We start from the raw sequence: 15520 nt of genomic DNA, 5'->3' as shown, positions 1-15520 counted from the left end.
TCTTCTCTCATCGGGCCTTGAAGCTGCTGCCTGCTGGTAACTGGCACTGCAAGATGCAGGAGGGGGGGCAGGGCTTTTCCTGCCCTTCAGCAGGGTGATTGAGCAGTGGTGAGAAGTGTCTGAGGCCTGTGGACAGGCTGCAAAGCTGGATTTAAACAGGACAGGGAACTTTGGGAGCATAGAATGGTTTGGGTTGGAAGGGACCTTAAAGCTCTTCCAGTCCCAACCCCCTTGCCATGGTCAGGGACCCCTCGCCCAGCCCAGGGGGCTCCAAGCCCCATCCAACCTTCAACACTGCCAGGGATGGGGCAGCCACAGCTTCCTTGGGCAACCTGGGCACCCAGGGGCTCAGCACCCTCAAATTCAAGAATTCCTTCCCCATCTCCAACCTCAATCTCCCCTTTCTCTCCAAGTTTTAACCCTTTTCCCCTTGTCCTCTCCCTACCCCCCCGTGTCCAAAGCCCTCCCCCAGCTTTCTTGTAGCCCCTTCAGGTGTTGGAAGGTTGCTCACTTGGGAGCCTCCTCTTCTCCAGGCTGGACACTCAGTTCATCCCTACTCAATCCATGCCTTTTCCTTCTCCTAGGTGTCCTGCCTGGAGACAGTCTGGGTGTCCAAGTCCAACGTGGTGCAGCGGCGGGGCCGTGCTGGCCGCTGTCAGTCGGGGTTCGCCTATCACCTCTTCCCCCGCAGCCGCCTGGACAAGATGCCCACTTACCAAGTTCCAGAGATCCTCCGCACCCCGCTGGAGAACCTGGTGGTCCAGGCCAAGATCCACATGCCAGAGAAAACAGTAAGCACGGGAGGACACACCCTGTGCAAAACCTGCAGCCCACGGAGCCGGCGGGATGTGGGCTGCCTGGTACTGGTTCCAGAGACACGATTTGTCCACAGAGAGGAGTAGGGAAAACCCAAAGTGTTGGTGTCTCTAATTCTTGCTTTCCTTCCCTTTCCTAGGGGAAGTTAGGACCAGGAAATGTACAGAATGTTTAGATTACTGGGTATGTCTGAAAGGCTCTGCAAGGAAGGAGGGGGTGTAGCTCATATCCCTGCAGGCAGACAGGGAACCGTGTAGCAGTCTGGGGCCCTGGGGCAGGGCAGTGGGCTCCCGAGGGCTATCCCACACTGCTGTCTGGGAAACATCCCTTTCTTTTTCCCTTTTCCCTTTCCCCTCTGCATTACAGGCAGTTGAGTTTCTCTCCAAGGCCCTGGATAGCCCTGACATCAAAGCTGTGGATGAAGCAGTCATCTTGCTGCAGGAGATTGGTGAGCTAATGCTGTGTCCTGCTGTGGGTGTGATGGGAACATGTTTGCTGTCTAAACATGGGAGGTGGGAGTTGGCTGAGGATCCTGTGGGATAGACTGGGTAGGGTGCTCCCTAGACAGGGATGGCAGCCGACGGGGACTTCCCAAACCTCACACATTGTGGGACTGTTCTATTTCCCACGCTGCTTTGCTCAAGAAGCAAGTGGGAAGAACTTCTCAAGGTTTAAAAAGTATGTGTGGGGATGACAGAATTGTAGAATATACCAGACTGTGGTGGGTCTGAAGAGACTTTCGAGGTCATATCATTCCAGCCCCTTGCATGGGCAGGGACACCTCCCACCAGCCCAGGTTGCTCCAAGCCCCATCCAACCTGGCCTTCAACACTGCCAAGGAAGGAAAGTTGTGACCTGGAGTTACAGCTGGACTCTTGGAGATTGTCATCTGGCTGAGTCAGCCATTTTTTTGGCCTGGGAAGTTTGGGTGCTTATTGCAGGCACCTGTGCTGTGCCTCATCTGGAGGTCACCAAACCTTTCAGTCCTGGTAGGAAGGGTTGTCCTGGCAGCTCCCCAGAGCCCCCACCTCGTCCCCACGTGGGCTGAAGGGTGTCCCCTCACGGGTGGCTGTGTTGCAGGGGTGCTGGACCAGCGGGAGGCCCTCACCACGCTGGGCAAGCGCCTGGCTCAGATCTCCACAGACCCGCGGCTGGCCAAGGCCATCGTCCTGGCCTCCATCTACCGCTGCCTCCACCCCCTGCTCGTCATCGTCTCCTGCCTCACCAGGGACCCCTTCAGCAGCAGCCTGCAGAACCGTGCTGAGGTGGACAAGGTCAGGAGCTTGGAGTCATGGAGTGCTTTGGGTGGGAAGGGACCTTAATAAAGCTCATCCAGCCCCAACCCCCTGCCATGGTCAGGGACCCCTCCCCCAGCCCAGGGGGCTCCAAGCCCCATCCAACCTTCAACACCTTCAACACTGCCAGGGATGGGGCAGCCACAGCTTCCTTGGGCAACCTGGGCACCCAGGGGCTCAGCACCCTCAAATTCAAGCATTTCTCCCCCATGTCCATCCTCAATCTCCCCTCTCTCTCCAAGTTTTAACCCATTTCCCTTGTCCTCTCCCTACCCCCCCCGTGTCCAAAGCCCTCCCCCAGCTTTCTTGGAGCCCCTTCAGATATTGGAAGGTTGCTCTGAGCTCACCTGGGAGCCTCCTCTTCTCCAGGCTGAACAACCCCAATCCCTCAGCCTGGCTTCCCAGGGAGCTGCTCAGCCCTCTGAGCATTTCAGTGGCTCTGCTCTGGACACCTTCCAGGAGCTCTGTGTCCTTCTGCTCTTGGGGACTCCAGACCTGGGCACAGCACTGCTGGGGGGGCTCAGCAGAGCAGAGGGGGGGAATCCCCTCCCTTAAGCAACTTCTGTGCTGCTTTTGATGCCCCCAGGGCCTGGTTGGTTTCTGGGCTCCAAGCACGCACTGGGGGCTCACATTGAGCTCCTACTCCACCCCCACCCCCAAGTCCTTCTCCTCAGGGCTGCCCTCAGTCTCTTCTCCTTCCAGCCCGTGTTCATCCATGTGTTTGCCTCAACCCAGGTGCATCTTCTAGAGGAAGGCAGGGAAGGGGCTGAGCACTCAGCTGACTCCGTTTTTCTGTGTCCCAGGCCAAGGCTGTGCTGAGCAGGGAGAGTGGGAGTGATCACCTTGCCTTCGTCCGAGCTGTGGCAGGCTGGGAGGAGGTGCTGAGGCGCAGGGACAGCCGTGCCAGGGACAACTACCTGCAGGACTACTACCTGTATGGCCCCAGCCTGCGCTTCATCAACGGTGAGTCTGAGCTGCTGGCACCTGGAAGGGCTGAGGAACCAGTGAAGAACGCAGTGGAGAAAGTGGGATTGAGTGGGCAGGTGGCACCAGAGTGGGCGTGGGTTCTGGCTGTGGTGCTCCTGGGTGCAGGGGTAGCCCTGGGTGCCAGGGAGGCCACAGGCAGGACAAGTCTGCTGTCCTAGCATTGAGGCTGAGCCACCGTGGCCAGAGCTGGTGCTGCCCTACTGAATTGTTCATGGTGGGGTGAAGGAGAGGGTGAATCTCATTGCCTGGGGCTGTCTCCTACCTCTAGGCCTTGTCAAGCAGTTCTCTGAGAACCTCTATGAAGCCTTTTTGGTGTCATCCCCATCTGACTGTACCATGCCCTCGTCTGTATGTAACCAGTACAGTGAAGAGGAAGAACTGGTCAAGGGTGTCCTCATGGCTGGGCTCTACCCCAACCTCATCCAGGTACTGACTCCCTCCTCTTCCATCATCTCCTGGGTTTGCTGGTCACTGCATCTCACCTAAGGAAACGTTGAGGTGCCTCGAGATGCTTGTGCTCTCTTGGGAGCTTGTGTCCCAGTCACATGTCCTCCTTGTGCTTCCCTGTGCTGCTCCACTGCTGTCCCTGGATCCCCCCCAGCCTGCACAGCTCCATGCTTGGGTTCTTGTAGCTTGATCAGGGAGCCATCGAGGTGGCATCTTCCTCCTCCTATTTGCTGCTCCCTGGGTAGTGTTGGGTGACTGCCAGGTCTGCTCACCCCCACGGATGTCCCCAGCTAACACAGCAGAGCTTCTGGGGGTGGAGGAACGTACTTGTCCCTAGCCACGTGTAGGAGAGAGAGCCATGGGGAGAGTTGCAGATGGGCAGTGCCTGCTGGCTGGGCAGGTGGTGGTGATGTTCTTCTCCTTTCAGGTGAGACAAGGCAAAGTGACCCGTCAGGGGAAGTTCAAACCCAACAGCTATGCCTACAGGACAAAGGCCGGCACCGTCCTGCTCCACAAGTCAACAATCAACAGGTGGGTGAGCAACATCTCTCTCTGTCACATGGGAGGAGGGTGGAGACCACACAGGACCCCAGTGTGTGTGTGCCACTACCAGAGAATTCTGTCTGTGGCTGATGAAGCTCCTCCTGTGCAGGGAGGCATCCAAGCTGTACAGCCGCTGGCTGACGTACTTCATGGCGGTGAAGTCCAACGGGGGAGTGTTTGTGAGGGACTCCTCCCAGGTCCACCCTCTGGCTGTGCTGCTCATGACTGACACGGACATCCACGTCCGAGGTGAGTGTGAGTGCTTGCAGGGCTGAGGCCTCCCCGTGTGTTGTCCTCCTGACACCCCAGACACCTCACCCCTATAGTCCAAGGTGCTGCTGGGTGCCACCCTGACCTCTCCGAGCAGCTCTGCTTGTTTCCTTGGTCTTCTGCTTTCTCAGCCTCTTGCTTTGGATCAGGTGTTGCTGTGTTTGGGCCACAAAGGGGATGATTTATCAGCTGTAGCTCTCCAGGCAGACGGGGCAAGGAAGCTGCAGGCAGGCTTGTGCCTGGAGGCTCTTCCCTGGGGAATGAGGAGCTGGGCAGGTGTGTGGGGAGGAGCGAGCTATTCTCTCACCCCAGGGATGTGGTGCTTTGGCTCCTGGGTTTGGCAGTGCTGTGGTTGCTCTCTAAGCCCTTGAGCTCAGATGGGTTGTGCCTTCAGCCCCGTTCCTGTGGGAAACAGTGGGAAGATCCCAGTGTGCTGGGGCAGAGGGCTTGTCTGGCTTTGTTGGGAACTGCTTGGCCCAGTTGAGACCTCAGACTCTGAGCTAAAATATGTGGAGAGGACCTGTGCTGCCCCTGGTACCGGTGGTGGAGGGGGCCAAGCATCCAGGACAGGCTGGAACAGGCCAGCACCATTCCTGCTTCTCACCTCCTCTCTTCTTCCCACTAAGATGATGGCTGGAGAGCAACAGTCTCCCTGACAGACAGTGACCTCCTGGTGCTGGAGGGAGACTCCTACACCATCCGCCTCCTGCGTGACTTCCGCGTGTCGCTCTCCAAGATGGTGGAGACGTGCCTGTGCTACGAGATGGCCGCCATCCCTGGGGACCTGCACCACCAGCACAGCCAGCTGCTCGACATCCTGGTGGATCTCCTCAAAGGCCCTCCTGGCAGCTTTGGCGCTTAGGCAGAGCTGGAGGATTTGTGTGGGGACTTGTAATTTGTATAAAGATGTTCACAAATGTTTATTTAAATAAAAGTTCTATTTATCCCTTGTGAAGTCATCTCTTCTCCATCCTAGAAGATTAATGTTGTCTGAACCTCCCGCTCTCGGCTCCGTGCATGGTCACCGCCTGGGAAGAGCCAGCGCAGCCTCGCCCGGAATGGACTGGGAGTGCCCCAAGGACCCGAGCTTCCTGGACACCCCCACCTCCTCCGCTCTTCACGGCGTCAGTCCCCGGACTGGAAGGCAAGGACGTGGCCACTCCGGGCCCTCCTGGGCCCCATCCCCACGGGGCCAGGCTGGAGCAGCCGCTCGGTGCCAGGAGGACGATGGACGCCGTGGCTGTGCCTGCTCCGGGGGCCGGGCCGAGCGTGGATCCGCAGGGGGTGGGGAGCATCCCTCAGCATCCCGGCTCCCCCGAGGCCGTGGGAGAGGAGGAAACCCTCAAGGCACCAGATGGACCTGAGGTTCCACGTGGGATCTCTAACAAGACCCTCACCACGGGGGCCCTGCCTGCCCCACGCGTGGAGTCTGAGCTGTGACTTCTCCTTCCCGACCCCCCTGTACTCTTTGTCCTCTTGTGTTGTTATTACTCTTTCTTTTTGGGTTTGTTTTTTAATTTCTTGTTCTCCCAATGCCGAGGAGGCCGGATCCCTGTAACTCATGCAGCACAGGACATGGTGGTGGATGCCAGTCTGCCTGTCAGAGCCTTCTCCTGCGGGAAGCCAGGAGCAGAGGCACCAAAAATTCTTTGTTTTCTACGAACAGGGGACCATATATTTCTGTGGAAAGGAGGATTTATGACCGGCACAGCGTTTACGTGAAAAACCTGGAGTTTAATCCCAGCTTTGCCTTGGATTCCCTGTCAAATGAAGACAGTGACCTACCTCACAGGGCTGTTGTGAGGCTTCTTCATGTTTGTAACACACGGGAGCCCTCGGGCCGGGGCCGTGCGGGAGGGGAACGGGGTCCCCGGGCTGCGGGGGCCTCGCTGGAGCCTTGGGCCCTGGCTGGGGTCGGGGGGAGGCTGTGAGTGGTGCTGGAGGGGGGGAGGAGATGGCTGCTGCTTTCCCCAGCAGCTCAGCCAGGGGCAGTGGCCTGGGATCATTTGTTTTTATTTCCCATTTTCTTAATGCTCTTTGTATCTGAACTCAAAGCAGCCGGGGTGCTGGGGAACCAGGGCCACCCCTCGGGTTGGCTGCAGGGGGGGAGTGATGGCAGAAGGGGGGTTGCAGTCCCCAGGAGCTGCCTCCTTCCTTGGGGGTCACCCTTTGGGTCCTCCCAGTTGTTCTCTACTGAAGATTTAATTTACTCTTCATGGGCTTTAATTAACGAAGCTGTGGCCTCTGCCATCAGAGCTGATGTACCTGGGGGGGTGGGTGTGGGAGCCCCGCGGTGCCAGTGGCTGGGGGCAAAAAGCACAAGGGCTGTGGGGCTGTGGGGACTGGGGACCCACTCCGGGGGGCTGGGGGGGTTCTGTGCTCCTGGAGCTTCTCAGCTCTGTTGTCCTGGATGCACCAGCACGGGGCCCTGGGGGAGTCCTGCAGCCTGTGTTCACGCAAAACTTTTCATCTTCATTTCACTTGCTTGAAGTTGTCACTATTATTTGACCAGTGTTTGTTTCTTTTTTTGGCCTGTATAATGGGCAGTATGGTTTTCCCTTCCAGCAGGTTTAAAAAAACAGAAAAACCAAAAAAAAAAAAAAAAAAAAAAAGGGGGGGAAAAAAAGGAAAAAAAAAAAAGACTAAACTATTGTCTAAATGGTTCAGAACTAGTGTGATATTGGGATACTTCAGTGGCTGTTATGTGATACTGGATCTTTTTACAACATAGATTAAAGACAATAAAAAGGGATAGAGTAGTAACTGCCTCTGTCCTCTTCATTTTTTTTTCTATTTATTTTATTTCAGTGACTGAGCAAAGTCTGAAGCTTCTGGTTCTCTGGCTTCTCTAGCCTGGAGCCTGGGAAAAGCAGGGGTGAGAGGGGAGGGGTGTGGGGGTTCCCCCCTCGTGTTTGTAAGACCAAGGAGCAATCAGGGTCCCAGTATCAGCACTGGGTGCTGGGGGGGCTGGGGGGAAGCAGCCCCAGCAGCTGTGGCTGCCTGAGGGGGGGATTTCTGCCCCAGGATGGGAGTGGGATGCTGGGGCCATGGGGACAGTGGCCATGGGGCAGAACCTCACTGAAGGCTGTTAGGATCTCAGACCACATCCCTCATGGGTGTTCAGCTGAAGGAGTAAAGATTTTGTTTTGGTTTTTTTTGTTTGTTTGTTTTTTGTTTTGTTTGTTTTGTTTTGTTACCCTAAAAGCTGGCAGGGGAGCAGCCTGCTGGAAGGTGGTGGTTGCCCCTCAGACCCCCCCTTTGGTCACAGCTGGGTGCAGGACTCCACACGTGTCCTGTTGGGCCACTGCTGGTTGAGGAGCTGGGTGGGATGGGCAGGAGGAAAGGAGAATTTTATGGTGTTTGAAGGCAAAGGAGACAACAAAATTCCTTTACCCCTTTCTTCATGCCTTCTGCCACCTGATGGGACACCAGGTGCCTCCTGACTGTGCCACCCCCAGCCCAGCTTTCCCACCCCCCACACAAACTCAGGCCCAAGCTGAGGAGGAACATCTATAAGCTTTATTTCAACCCTTTACAATAGTCAGAATCACAACATCAAATGGGGAAATGTTGCTAAGGAGACGACAGCCTTAGAGCCCCTCGCAGGGGGGTGAGACAGAAAGGCAAAAGCAAACCTGTACGAGTTCACCCCAAGGCAGGAGGGGCTCTGCCCCAGCCCCCCCTCCCCAAGCCCCCAGAGCTGTTGTCTTGGATTTTGCACCCATGCACAAACCTTCCCCCCACGCCCTCGCTGCCCACCCCTCAGCACCCACCGTGGCACAGGGACAGCAGTGCCACCACCCTACAGCCCCCCAGGAGACCGGGGTGGCTGCTGAGTAACCCTATGACACAAAATAATAGTAATTGTAATAATAATAATAATAATAATAATAATACATCACATTTAGAGAACACTTCACACACTGCTCATGCCTCCCAAAAGCCTGGTGAGGTAAGCAGAATCATTCCCCCACACACCTTGCAGATGGGGAAACTGAGGCAGAGAGGTTAAGTGACTTCCCGAGGCCATGGAGGGAATGGGGTGGGGTGGGGTGGGATGGGATGCGATGGGAATGGGAATGGGCCCTCCAGGGTCCTCCCCCCAGCCCCCTGCAGCCTCCCTGTCCTCTCAGCCCACTCCCCTCCAGGCAGTCATTTCCCCCACCACATCCTTGTTGTACCTACACGGGGTCTGGGGCAACGCTGGGGAACGAGCACAGGGGGTGCAGGATGGAGCCTCGTGTCTGATCAGCTCCAGCCCCCCACTGGTGGGCAGCGAGGCTCCTGTGAGAGGGGGGCTGGAAAGGCAGAGGTTGACTCTGGCTGGAGGGCAAGTGGGGAGGAGGAGGAGGAAGGAGATGGAGCCCACTTCCCACTGCTGCCCCCCACACACTGCCCACCCCACCCACAGCCTGCCCGGGAGAGCTCTGGGGGGACTTTTCTCCCACACCCAGTGCCTCCCAACAGCTGCAGCCACCAGTGACCACCTCAGCTGCTCCCTCCTGGACATGTGGGGTGACACAGGAGTCCCTGTCACCCCCCCAAGGATGTCACCCCCAAGGACGTCACCCACATCGAGCTCCGTCCACTTTCCAAGCAAAAAATTTAAAAAAAAAGAAACAAACCAAACAACCTAAAAATTCTGCCTAAACGACACAAACACAGGAGGGTGCCAGAGCCCCTCACACACCAACACAACGCGGGTGACAACAGCGAGGGGCAGCGTAGGCAACTACATTCAGTTTGTGGTCAGGACTCCGACCCACGGGGAGGCACGAGCTGGGGGGCTGCAGCAGCACCCCCACCCTCCTGCTCCTGCGGCCTCAAGCCCAGGGACTTGGTTACTTCAATGTACTCGGTTGAACAGTACAAAAAGCCCCAAAGTAACTCGATTCATCACTGATCTGCAGAGAGCTGCCAGGAAACCTCCTCCCTGCCAGAGGGACCCCAGGCCCTGCGGGACAGCAGCTCCTGGACAGCCCTTCCCACCACAGCAGCCTCAGACACCTCCAAACCAAAGCTCGCCCCTGCTCAGGATCTGCCTTTGAGCACCGAGCAGACTCGGGCACACCCAGAGCTCCGGTGCTGCCCGGGCTGTGTCCCGAGGCAGCAGGGACAGAGCCCCCCACCAGCACCCAACTCTGCAGCCACCACAGCCCTCCTGCTCCCCACCTCATCTCCCTCACACCAAGAGCAGAGGCCAGGACCCAGGAGAGGCATCTCAGGACAGGAAGGTGTACATTCAAATTGCACATCATTCAGACCACAACTATACATATTTTTTTTTTTTTTTTTTTAAATTTCTCCCCCTCCCCCAAGAGAGTTTGCTCCCCCCAGCCCTGGAGCAGCCACAGCTCCTTCCCCTGCCCTACTCTGCCAACAGCTTCTCCACAGGCTTCAAGATCCCAGCACTAACCAGCTCACTCCCAGCTCTCCAGGTAGTTATCTAAAGTAATTTTCACCACGCATGGATCTCTTCCCAGGCTAACACCTTGTACAGCCGGTTACATGAAACAAAATGAAATTAAAACCAAACCAAAATAATAACAATAATAATCCATATTAAAAACTGAAGCTGTCCTAGAAAAACCACACCAAACTAGTGGGTCTGGATTTAGTTTGTCAGCTACACACAGGCACAACAAGTGTTAGAGAAAGTGGCACAGAAGCAGAGGCCGAAGGGTTAGAGCTCAGCTGCACCCTGTGGGTCTGGGGAGGTTCCTGTCAGGGCCAGGCCCGGAGCCACCACAACCTCCCACAGACACCACAGCCTCGGCCAGGCCTGCCCAGCAGTCAATAAAACGCGGTAAAAGCAACACAGGGGGGGAAAAGGTGGAATTACTGCCCCTATGCAGGGTGTTAAGAGGTTTGTTTGCTTATTTTGTTCGTTTTTCTCTCTCTCAGAAGATAAAGTGCAATGTTGCCATTTGCCTTCCTCCTGCGGCACCTGAACCAAGAACCAGGACCCGGCTGCCTCCCTCCCACCCGGGCAGAGCAGCGAGAGGAACGCCACAGGTTCAGCTTCCACCTCCTCTTTGGTTTAACCACAAACACCACCGGACCTCCCTGTCCCCCTCCTCACTGGTCCCTGGCTGCTGCCACCAGCACAGACCCACAGCCCCTGCCTGGTCCCTGACCCTGTGGCCACCACCCTGACCCGCAGCAGATCCACAGCCCCTGCCTGTCCCTGCTGGGGAGGTCTGACTGCTCCCACTCCCTCTCCTCCAAACTTCGCCTTGAATTCAAGTGTTGGAGAAAAAAAAAAAAAAAAAAATTAAAAAAAAAAAACAACCCAAAAACGAAACTAAACCAACCAACCCTGCAGACTGACAAGCTGAAGCTGGTGTTTAGAATTTAGCAGTCAGAGAAAGAAGGAAGCATCAGCCAAGGGGCAGTGATATATACCAGAGGGGGGCATGCGGGTGAGGGGGGGGCAGCACCCTCCCAGGCCACGGGACGGGCTGGAGGGTGTCAAAAGTGTCACCACAAAGCTCCAGAAATGGGGGCTCCGACCCTGCAGCCCCCTCCCCAGCTTTTCTCTGGACAGAGGCAGCCAGGAGGGCACAGGGAGGGGGGGGTAGTGCCAGCTAAGGCTGGGGCTGAGGGGGGGCAGTGGGGATGCTGGGGACACACAAGAGGAGGGACAGGGAGCCACTGGCTGGGCAGAGGTCCCTGGTGTGGGATTAGAGGGATGTGGGATGGAGGGGAGAGGAGGGAAGGAGGGGGAAGGAAGAGGGAAGCACGGGGGGGATGTTCTGGGGTATATATAACCGCCCCTTTCAGGTGCAAATCTGCATCGCTTGTTTCAATTTGTATCCGGAGGAAAAAGCACTTATGAAACTAGCAGACGACTTTGATGCAAACTAGTACATTTTAATGCCATTTTATTAGAAATCATGCAAACTTTAATATAAAAAATACAAGTGCAATAAGAATCTTTGAGTGTAAATACAGATTCCGGGTTATCGTGTCATTGTCGGCTTCCCAAAGAAAGATTCCCACAAGCATGAGAAGCTGCAGGCTTCCCTCTGTCCCCTCCTTGAGCAGCCCCCCCCTAGCACACACCTGGTTCAGTTCACTTTGATCCCAGTGTTTTGTTATTATGCTTTTTTCTTTTTTTTTTTTTAATGTTTTTTTGCTTTTTTGTTTTTTTTTCACTTTAAATTAGTTCGACGACCCAAGAAGGCTGCTTTTTTTTTCTTTTTCGTTTAAATTTATTTACATTTCATTCCTTTAGTGTCATTTGCAACATGAAACGAGGAGCTCACACCTCCAAGAATTAGTAAATCTCCTTCCAAGTCAGCGCTGCAACTCCCTGGCACTAAAAACCTGCCTCCCCTGCCCCAGCCCGGGGCTCTGCCTCCCACCCAGCCCTCCCCAGACGTTCTGCTCCCCCTCTGCCTCACACCCCTAGGGAGAGGTGGCCTGTCCCTTTGTCCCCACCTCAGTGTCCCCCCTGGGACCTGCTCAGCCTGTCACCAGGGTCACCCACCCACCAGCCTCTGGCACAACACCACCACCACACACAACAAACACCACGGACCTGCTCGAGCCTCAGAACTCCCGACCTGCGGTACCCTGCAACTCCACCACCACAGCAGCCTCCTGCCCTTCCTCCAGACCTCAGGCCCTGGCTTGGAAAGAAGATAAATCCCAGGGTTTTGGCTGTGCAAGTTAATAAATAAACCGTCTTTGCCTTGCTAATGAGCAGAAGGTCCTGGGCACTCCCCGGGACTGACGGTTTGGCCCTACAAGGAGGGTTTTGGTTTTTTTAACAAGCATCAGATTCAAGACTTTCTCGTTGCAGTCAACACAGGCTTCATCTGATCTTACAGCAAGTTTTCCTTTAACACATTCTTGTGCCTTTCGTTTCAGACATGGCTTAATCCCATGAATTTTGCTCCATCGTTTTAAAATATTAAAAAGAAAGGAAGAAAGAAAGAAAAAAAAAAAAAAACAACGGAAAAAAACCCCAACCAAAACAACAACCAACCAACAACAAAAAGAGTTACATTTGCTGGATATGTCAGTAAGAAGCCAGCACTGCAGCAGCGGTTATGTCTCTACTCTCCTACGTTAGGAAAAGAAGAAAGAGAAAAGGAAACTTAGCATGGGTTTGTAGCACGATAAATCACATCGCTCACAAAGAATAAAAGGTTAAAGTCAACAGTTAAAACAGCCTAAACGTGTGTGTATAATATATATCATCATCAAACAGGAGCAGCAGAAACTCAAGCGGCAAGGAGGGGGGCTTTTTTTTTCTTAAAAAAACAAATAAAACCAACCGAAAAAAAAAGACAGCAAGAAAGATCACAGCTTATCCCTGTTAACACTGGCCTGGCTTCTGCCACCAACAGCTGGGGCCACCCCACCACCCAGGCTCCACCTGCACCTCCCCAGCCCTAGGGACAGCAAGACACAGCCTGGACACCACTTGATGCCCAACACCAACGCTCCCTCCAGTACCCCCTTAAAACCAAAAAGGGACGAGGCACGGAGAGGGGAGGAAGCCCCTTTCCAGCCAAAAAAAAAGGGACCACCGGAGCCCGGGCAGGGGCGAACCCCCGGGATGCTGGGAGGAGGTGGAATGGGAGGAGGTGGAACAGGAGGGGAGCCCTGCAGAACGCTGTCCCTGTCCCTGTCCCCATCCCACGCCAGCTGCAGGGTTAAGAGAGCCAAGCTGCGTCCCGGGGGAGCAGGGGAGCTGGGGCTGGGAGGGGGTCAGAAGCCTTGCTGAGAAAGGGCTGCGAGGGGAGGTGGGTGCTGCAGCGGTGAGGAGGAGGAGGCTGAGGCCAGGCTCTCGCTGACGGAGGTGCCACGCCAGGGGGAAGTGCTGCTGGAAAGGTTGGGGGGTTTGGAGACGACGATTTCTGCTCCGTGGTCTGTCCGAGCCTTGGCCTTCTCACGGAACGTCAGCTTGTGAGATTCAATCTGCAGTGACACAAGGGCAGGTGAGCAGGGGAAGGGGAGGAGGGGAAGAGGAGAGGAGAAAGGAGAGGGAAAGGCGGGGGGGGGAGGGGGATGGGAGACGATACCATAATGTCATCATTAGATGCCTGGAAAATAAAAGGCAATTTTCTGTATTAAAAAAACAAACAGGCGGAAAAGCAACCCTCCAGCCATCGCTGCCCAGAGCTGCTCTGCCCTGCTGCCATCTCCTCACCCCCCAGACCCGGCGGGAGAGCTTCCAGGGGAGGTGCAGGCACTTACTTGTTTCTTGTATCTGAGTCTCGAAGCTCTGCATTTCCCTTTGCTCACCCCCGCTGGGGGCAGCGGGCGCTGCCGGCCCGAGGCCGTTCTCCCGCGGCTGACCCTCTCCGTTCTGAGGGGCCGGGAGCTGCCCGGGCTCCACGCTCCCCTCAGCCTACAATGAGACAACGGGGTGGGGAGGATGACAGGGACGAGGTGTCAATAGAAGATGGGGGTGTGGGGAAGGGTCCCGGAGCCCCCTCCGCCCTCCCCAGCTTGCCCGGACACAGGCAGGGAGCAGGGAAGGGCTGGAAGCGGGAAGCAGATGCTCTGCTCCCTGGAAGCCACCGCCCTGAGCAGCTTTCCAGCTTCTCACGGGGCTCTGGGCCCTGCAGACCATCCCTGCCACCTCATCCAAGCATGGGTGACGTGGGCCCAACACAGGCCTGTGATGTCCTGGTGACAGAGGACAAGAGGGCGAGGGCAGAGAGAGGCAGAGGGAGAGGAGTGAGGCAGAGCACACAGCAAGCAGGTGGTGGGGAACATGGCAGTGAAGAGGCCTCCAGGATTTGGGAACACAGTGATATAACAGACCCAAACCATACTTTGGACAAGGGCCTGGAGGGATGGGATGAGGGGGAAGGGTTTCCAGCTGCAAGAGGGGAGATGGAGAGGAGATCTTGGGCAGGGAGGGAGGGAGAAATTGTTTGGGGTGAGGGTGCTGAGCCCCTGGGTGCCCAGGTTGCCCAAGGAAGCTGTGGCTGCCCCATCCCTGGCAGTGTTGAAGGTTGGATGGGGCTTGGAGCCCCCTGGGCTGGGGGAGGGGTCCCTGACCATGGCAGGGGGGGCACTGGGGGGGATTTAAGGTCCCTTCCAAACTACCCCAGTCTGGGATTCTGTGGTAACACAGAGATGACCCCAAAATAGGAAGGCCAAGTTTGCTCAAGGGGCCTCATCTTTGCTTGATGCTGGACTATGAACTTTAGAGAAGATTTTGTGCTGGTCTGTCCTCCTACCATAGCTGCTGACCCTTGAAGTTACCAACCTCTACAAGCCTTGGAGAAGACCTATGTCCCACTGCTAATAAAGAAAAGACTAAAAGACATCCATACATCACCAGCACTGCAGGGCACAGCAAGCTGACAAGATGTTGTGTTGGAGCAGCCCAGGAAGGAGCAGCCTATCCAGCCAGGACATCCCCTTGCTACCATGTTCAGTAGGCAAAAGTATGGGGGAGCTGACATGTCCAGCCCTGAGCAGCTCTGCTCTGTGCCCACAAAGTCTGACCCAGGGGAAGAAGGCTGCTGTATTCTTCTCAAGACCAAGCCAAGCCCCCTCCCTGCAGAGCAGGCAGCCCAAGCATGGACTGGCTCTGAATCTGCTCAGTCCACAGGCAGCAAGACCTTCCCTCTGGGGGCTCAGTTACCACCCCTGAATTGACAGCACCACCAGGATCCTGGTGCTTCTGCAGAGACCTGGAGGATCCCCACACCTCCATGAGAGCCACAGCATGGCTGAGCAGGAGCAGCCAGCCCTCCTGAGCATGGCTGAAGGTCCCTAAGTGCCACCTGCCTCTGCTCTGATGCCAGCACTGGTTGAGACCTGCAGGATGCAGCAGGGAAGTGATTTGGTCTCTGTACTGCCAGGATAAATGTCAGAGCCCAAGATGGATCAGAGTGTTATGGACAGAGACTCTGGGTACCCATGGAGATGTGATAAAAACACTGTAAAATCAGACTACTTCTGACCAGGCAGGATTTCAGAACTTCAGTGAAACCCACAGCTATCCCAGACAGCACCCAGACACTGCAGTGAACTGGCAGAGCCAGGCACCATTACAGATCAGTCCCCACCAGCAGCTTCTCTGCTTCCCCTCAGCCCCAATTGGAACTTCACATCAAGGCCTGGAGCCAGGAGTCCTGATGTGTCCCCAACAAATCCTCTGGCAGCCACCTCTGGCCTTGTTTGACCAG

General features: G+C 55.8%; 2 protein-coding genes across 19 annotated transcripts in view; one reads left to right on the top strand and one right to left on the bottom strand.

The window, feature by feature from the left end:
• The window catches only part of DHX30 (DExH-box helicase 30), a 38004-nt gene extending 30883 nt beyond the window's left edge, over positions 1-7121 (top strand). For all 5 annotated transcript variants that reach the window (XM_071734482.1, XM_071734479.1, XM_071734478.1 and 2 more), the window contains 8 exons: positions 585-791; positions 1183-1264; positions 1897-2090; positions 2915-3074; positions 3367-3524; positions 3973-4076; positions 4198-4337; positions 4985-7121. In XM_071734482.1, coding sequence (XP_071590583.1) covers positions 585-791; positions 1183-1264; positions 1897-2090; positions 2915-3074; positions 3367-3524; positions 3973-4076; positions 4198-4337; positions 4985-5220 — 1281 coding nt within the window. In that variant the 3' untranslated portion in view covers positions 5221-7121. The remainder of the gene's footprint in view (positions 1-584; positions 792-1182; positions 1265-1896; positions 2091-2914; positions 3075-3366; positions 3525-3972; positions 4077-4197; positions 4338-4984) is intronic.
• A 4427-nt stretch (positions 7122-11548) lies between these two features.
• MAP4 (microtubule associated protein 4) overlaps positions 11549-15520 on the bottom strand; it is a 166448-nt gene continuing 162476 nt past the window's right edge. For 12 of the 14 annotated variants that reach the window (XM_071734485.1, XM_071734494.1, XM_071734497.1 and 9 more), the window contains one exon: positions 11549-13289. In XM_071734485.1, coding sequence (XP_071590586.1) covers positions 13080-13289 — 210 coding nt within the window. In that variant the 3' untranslated portion in view covers positions 11549-13079. Of the gene's footprint in view, positions 13290-13393; positions 13415-13568; positions 13723-15520 lie in introns of all 14 variants that reach the window. The other 2 variants (XM_071734492.1, XM_071734493.1) reach the window with 2 other exon arrangements.

The sequence above is a fragment of the Heliangelus exortis genome, chromosome 2 (genome assembly GCF_036169615.1).
Source record: "Heliangelus exortis chromosome 2, bHelExo1.hap1, whole genome shotgun sequence".
NCBI lineage: Eukaryota > Metazoa > Chordata > Aves > Apodiformes > Trochilidae > Heliangelus > Heliangelus exortis.
This window is presented reverse-complemented; position numbering and strand designations above follow the sequence as displayed.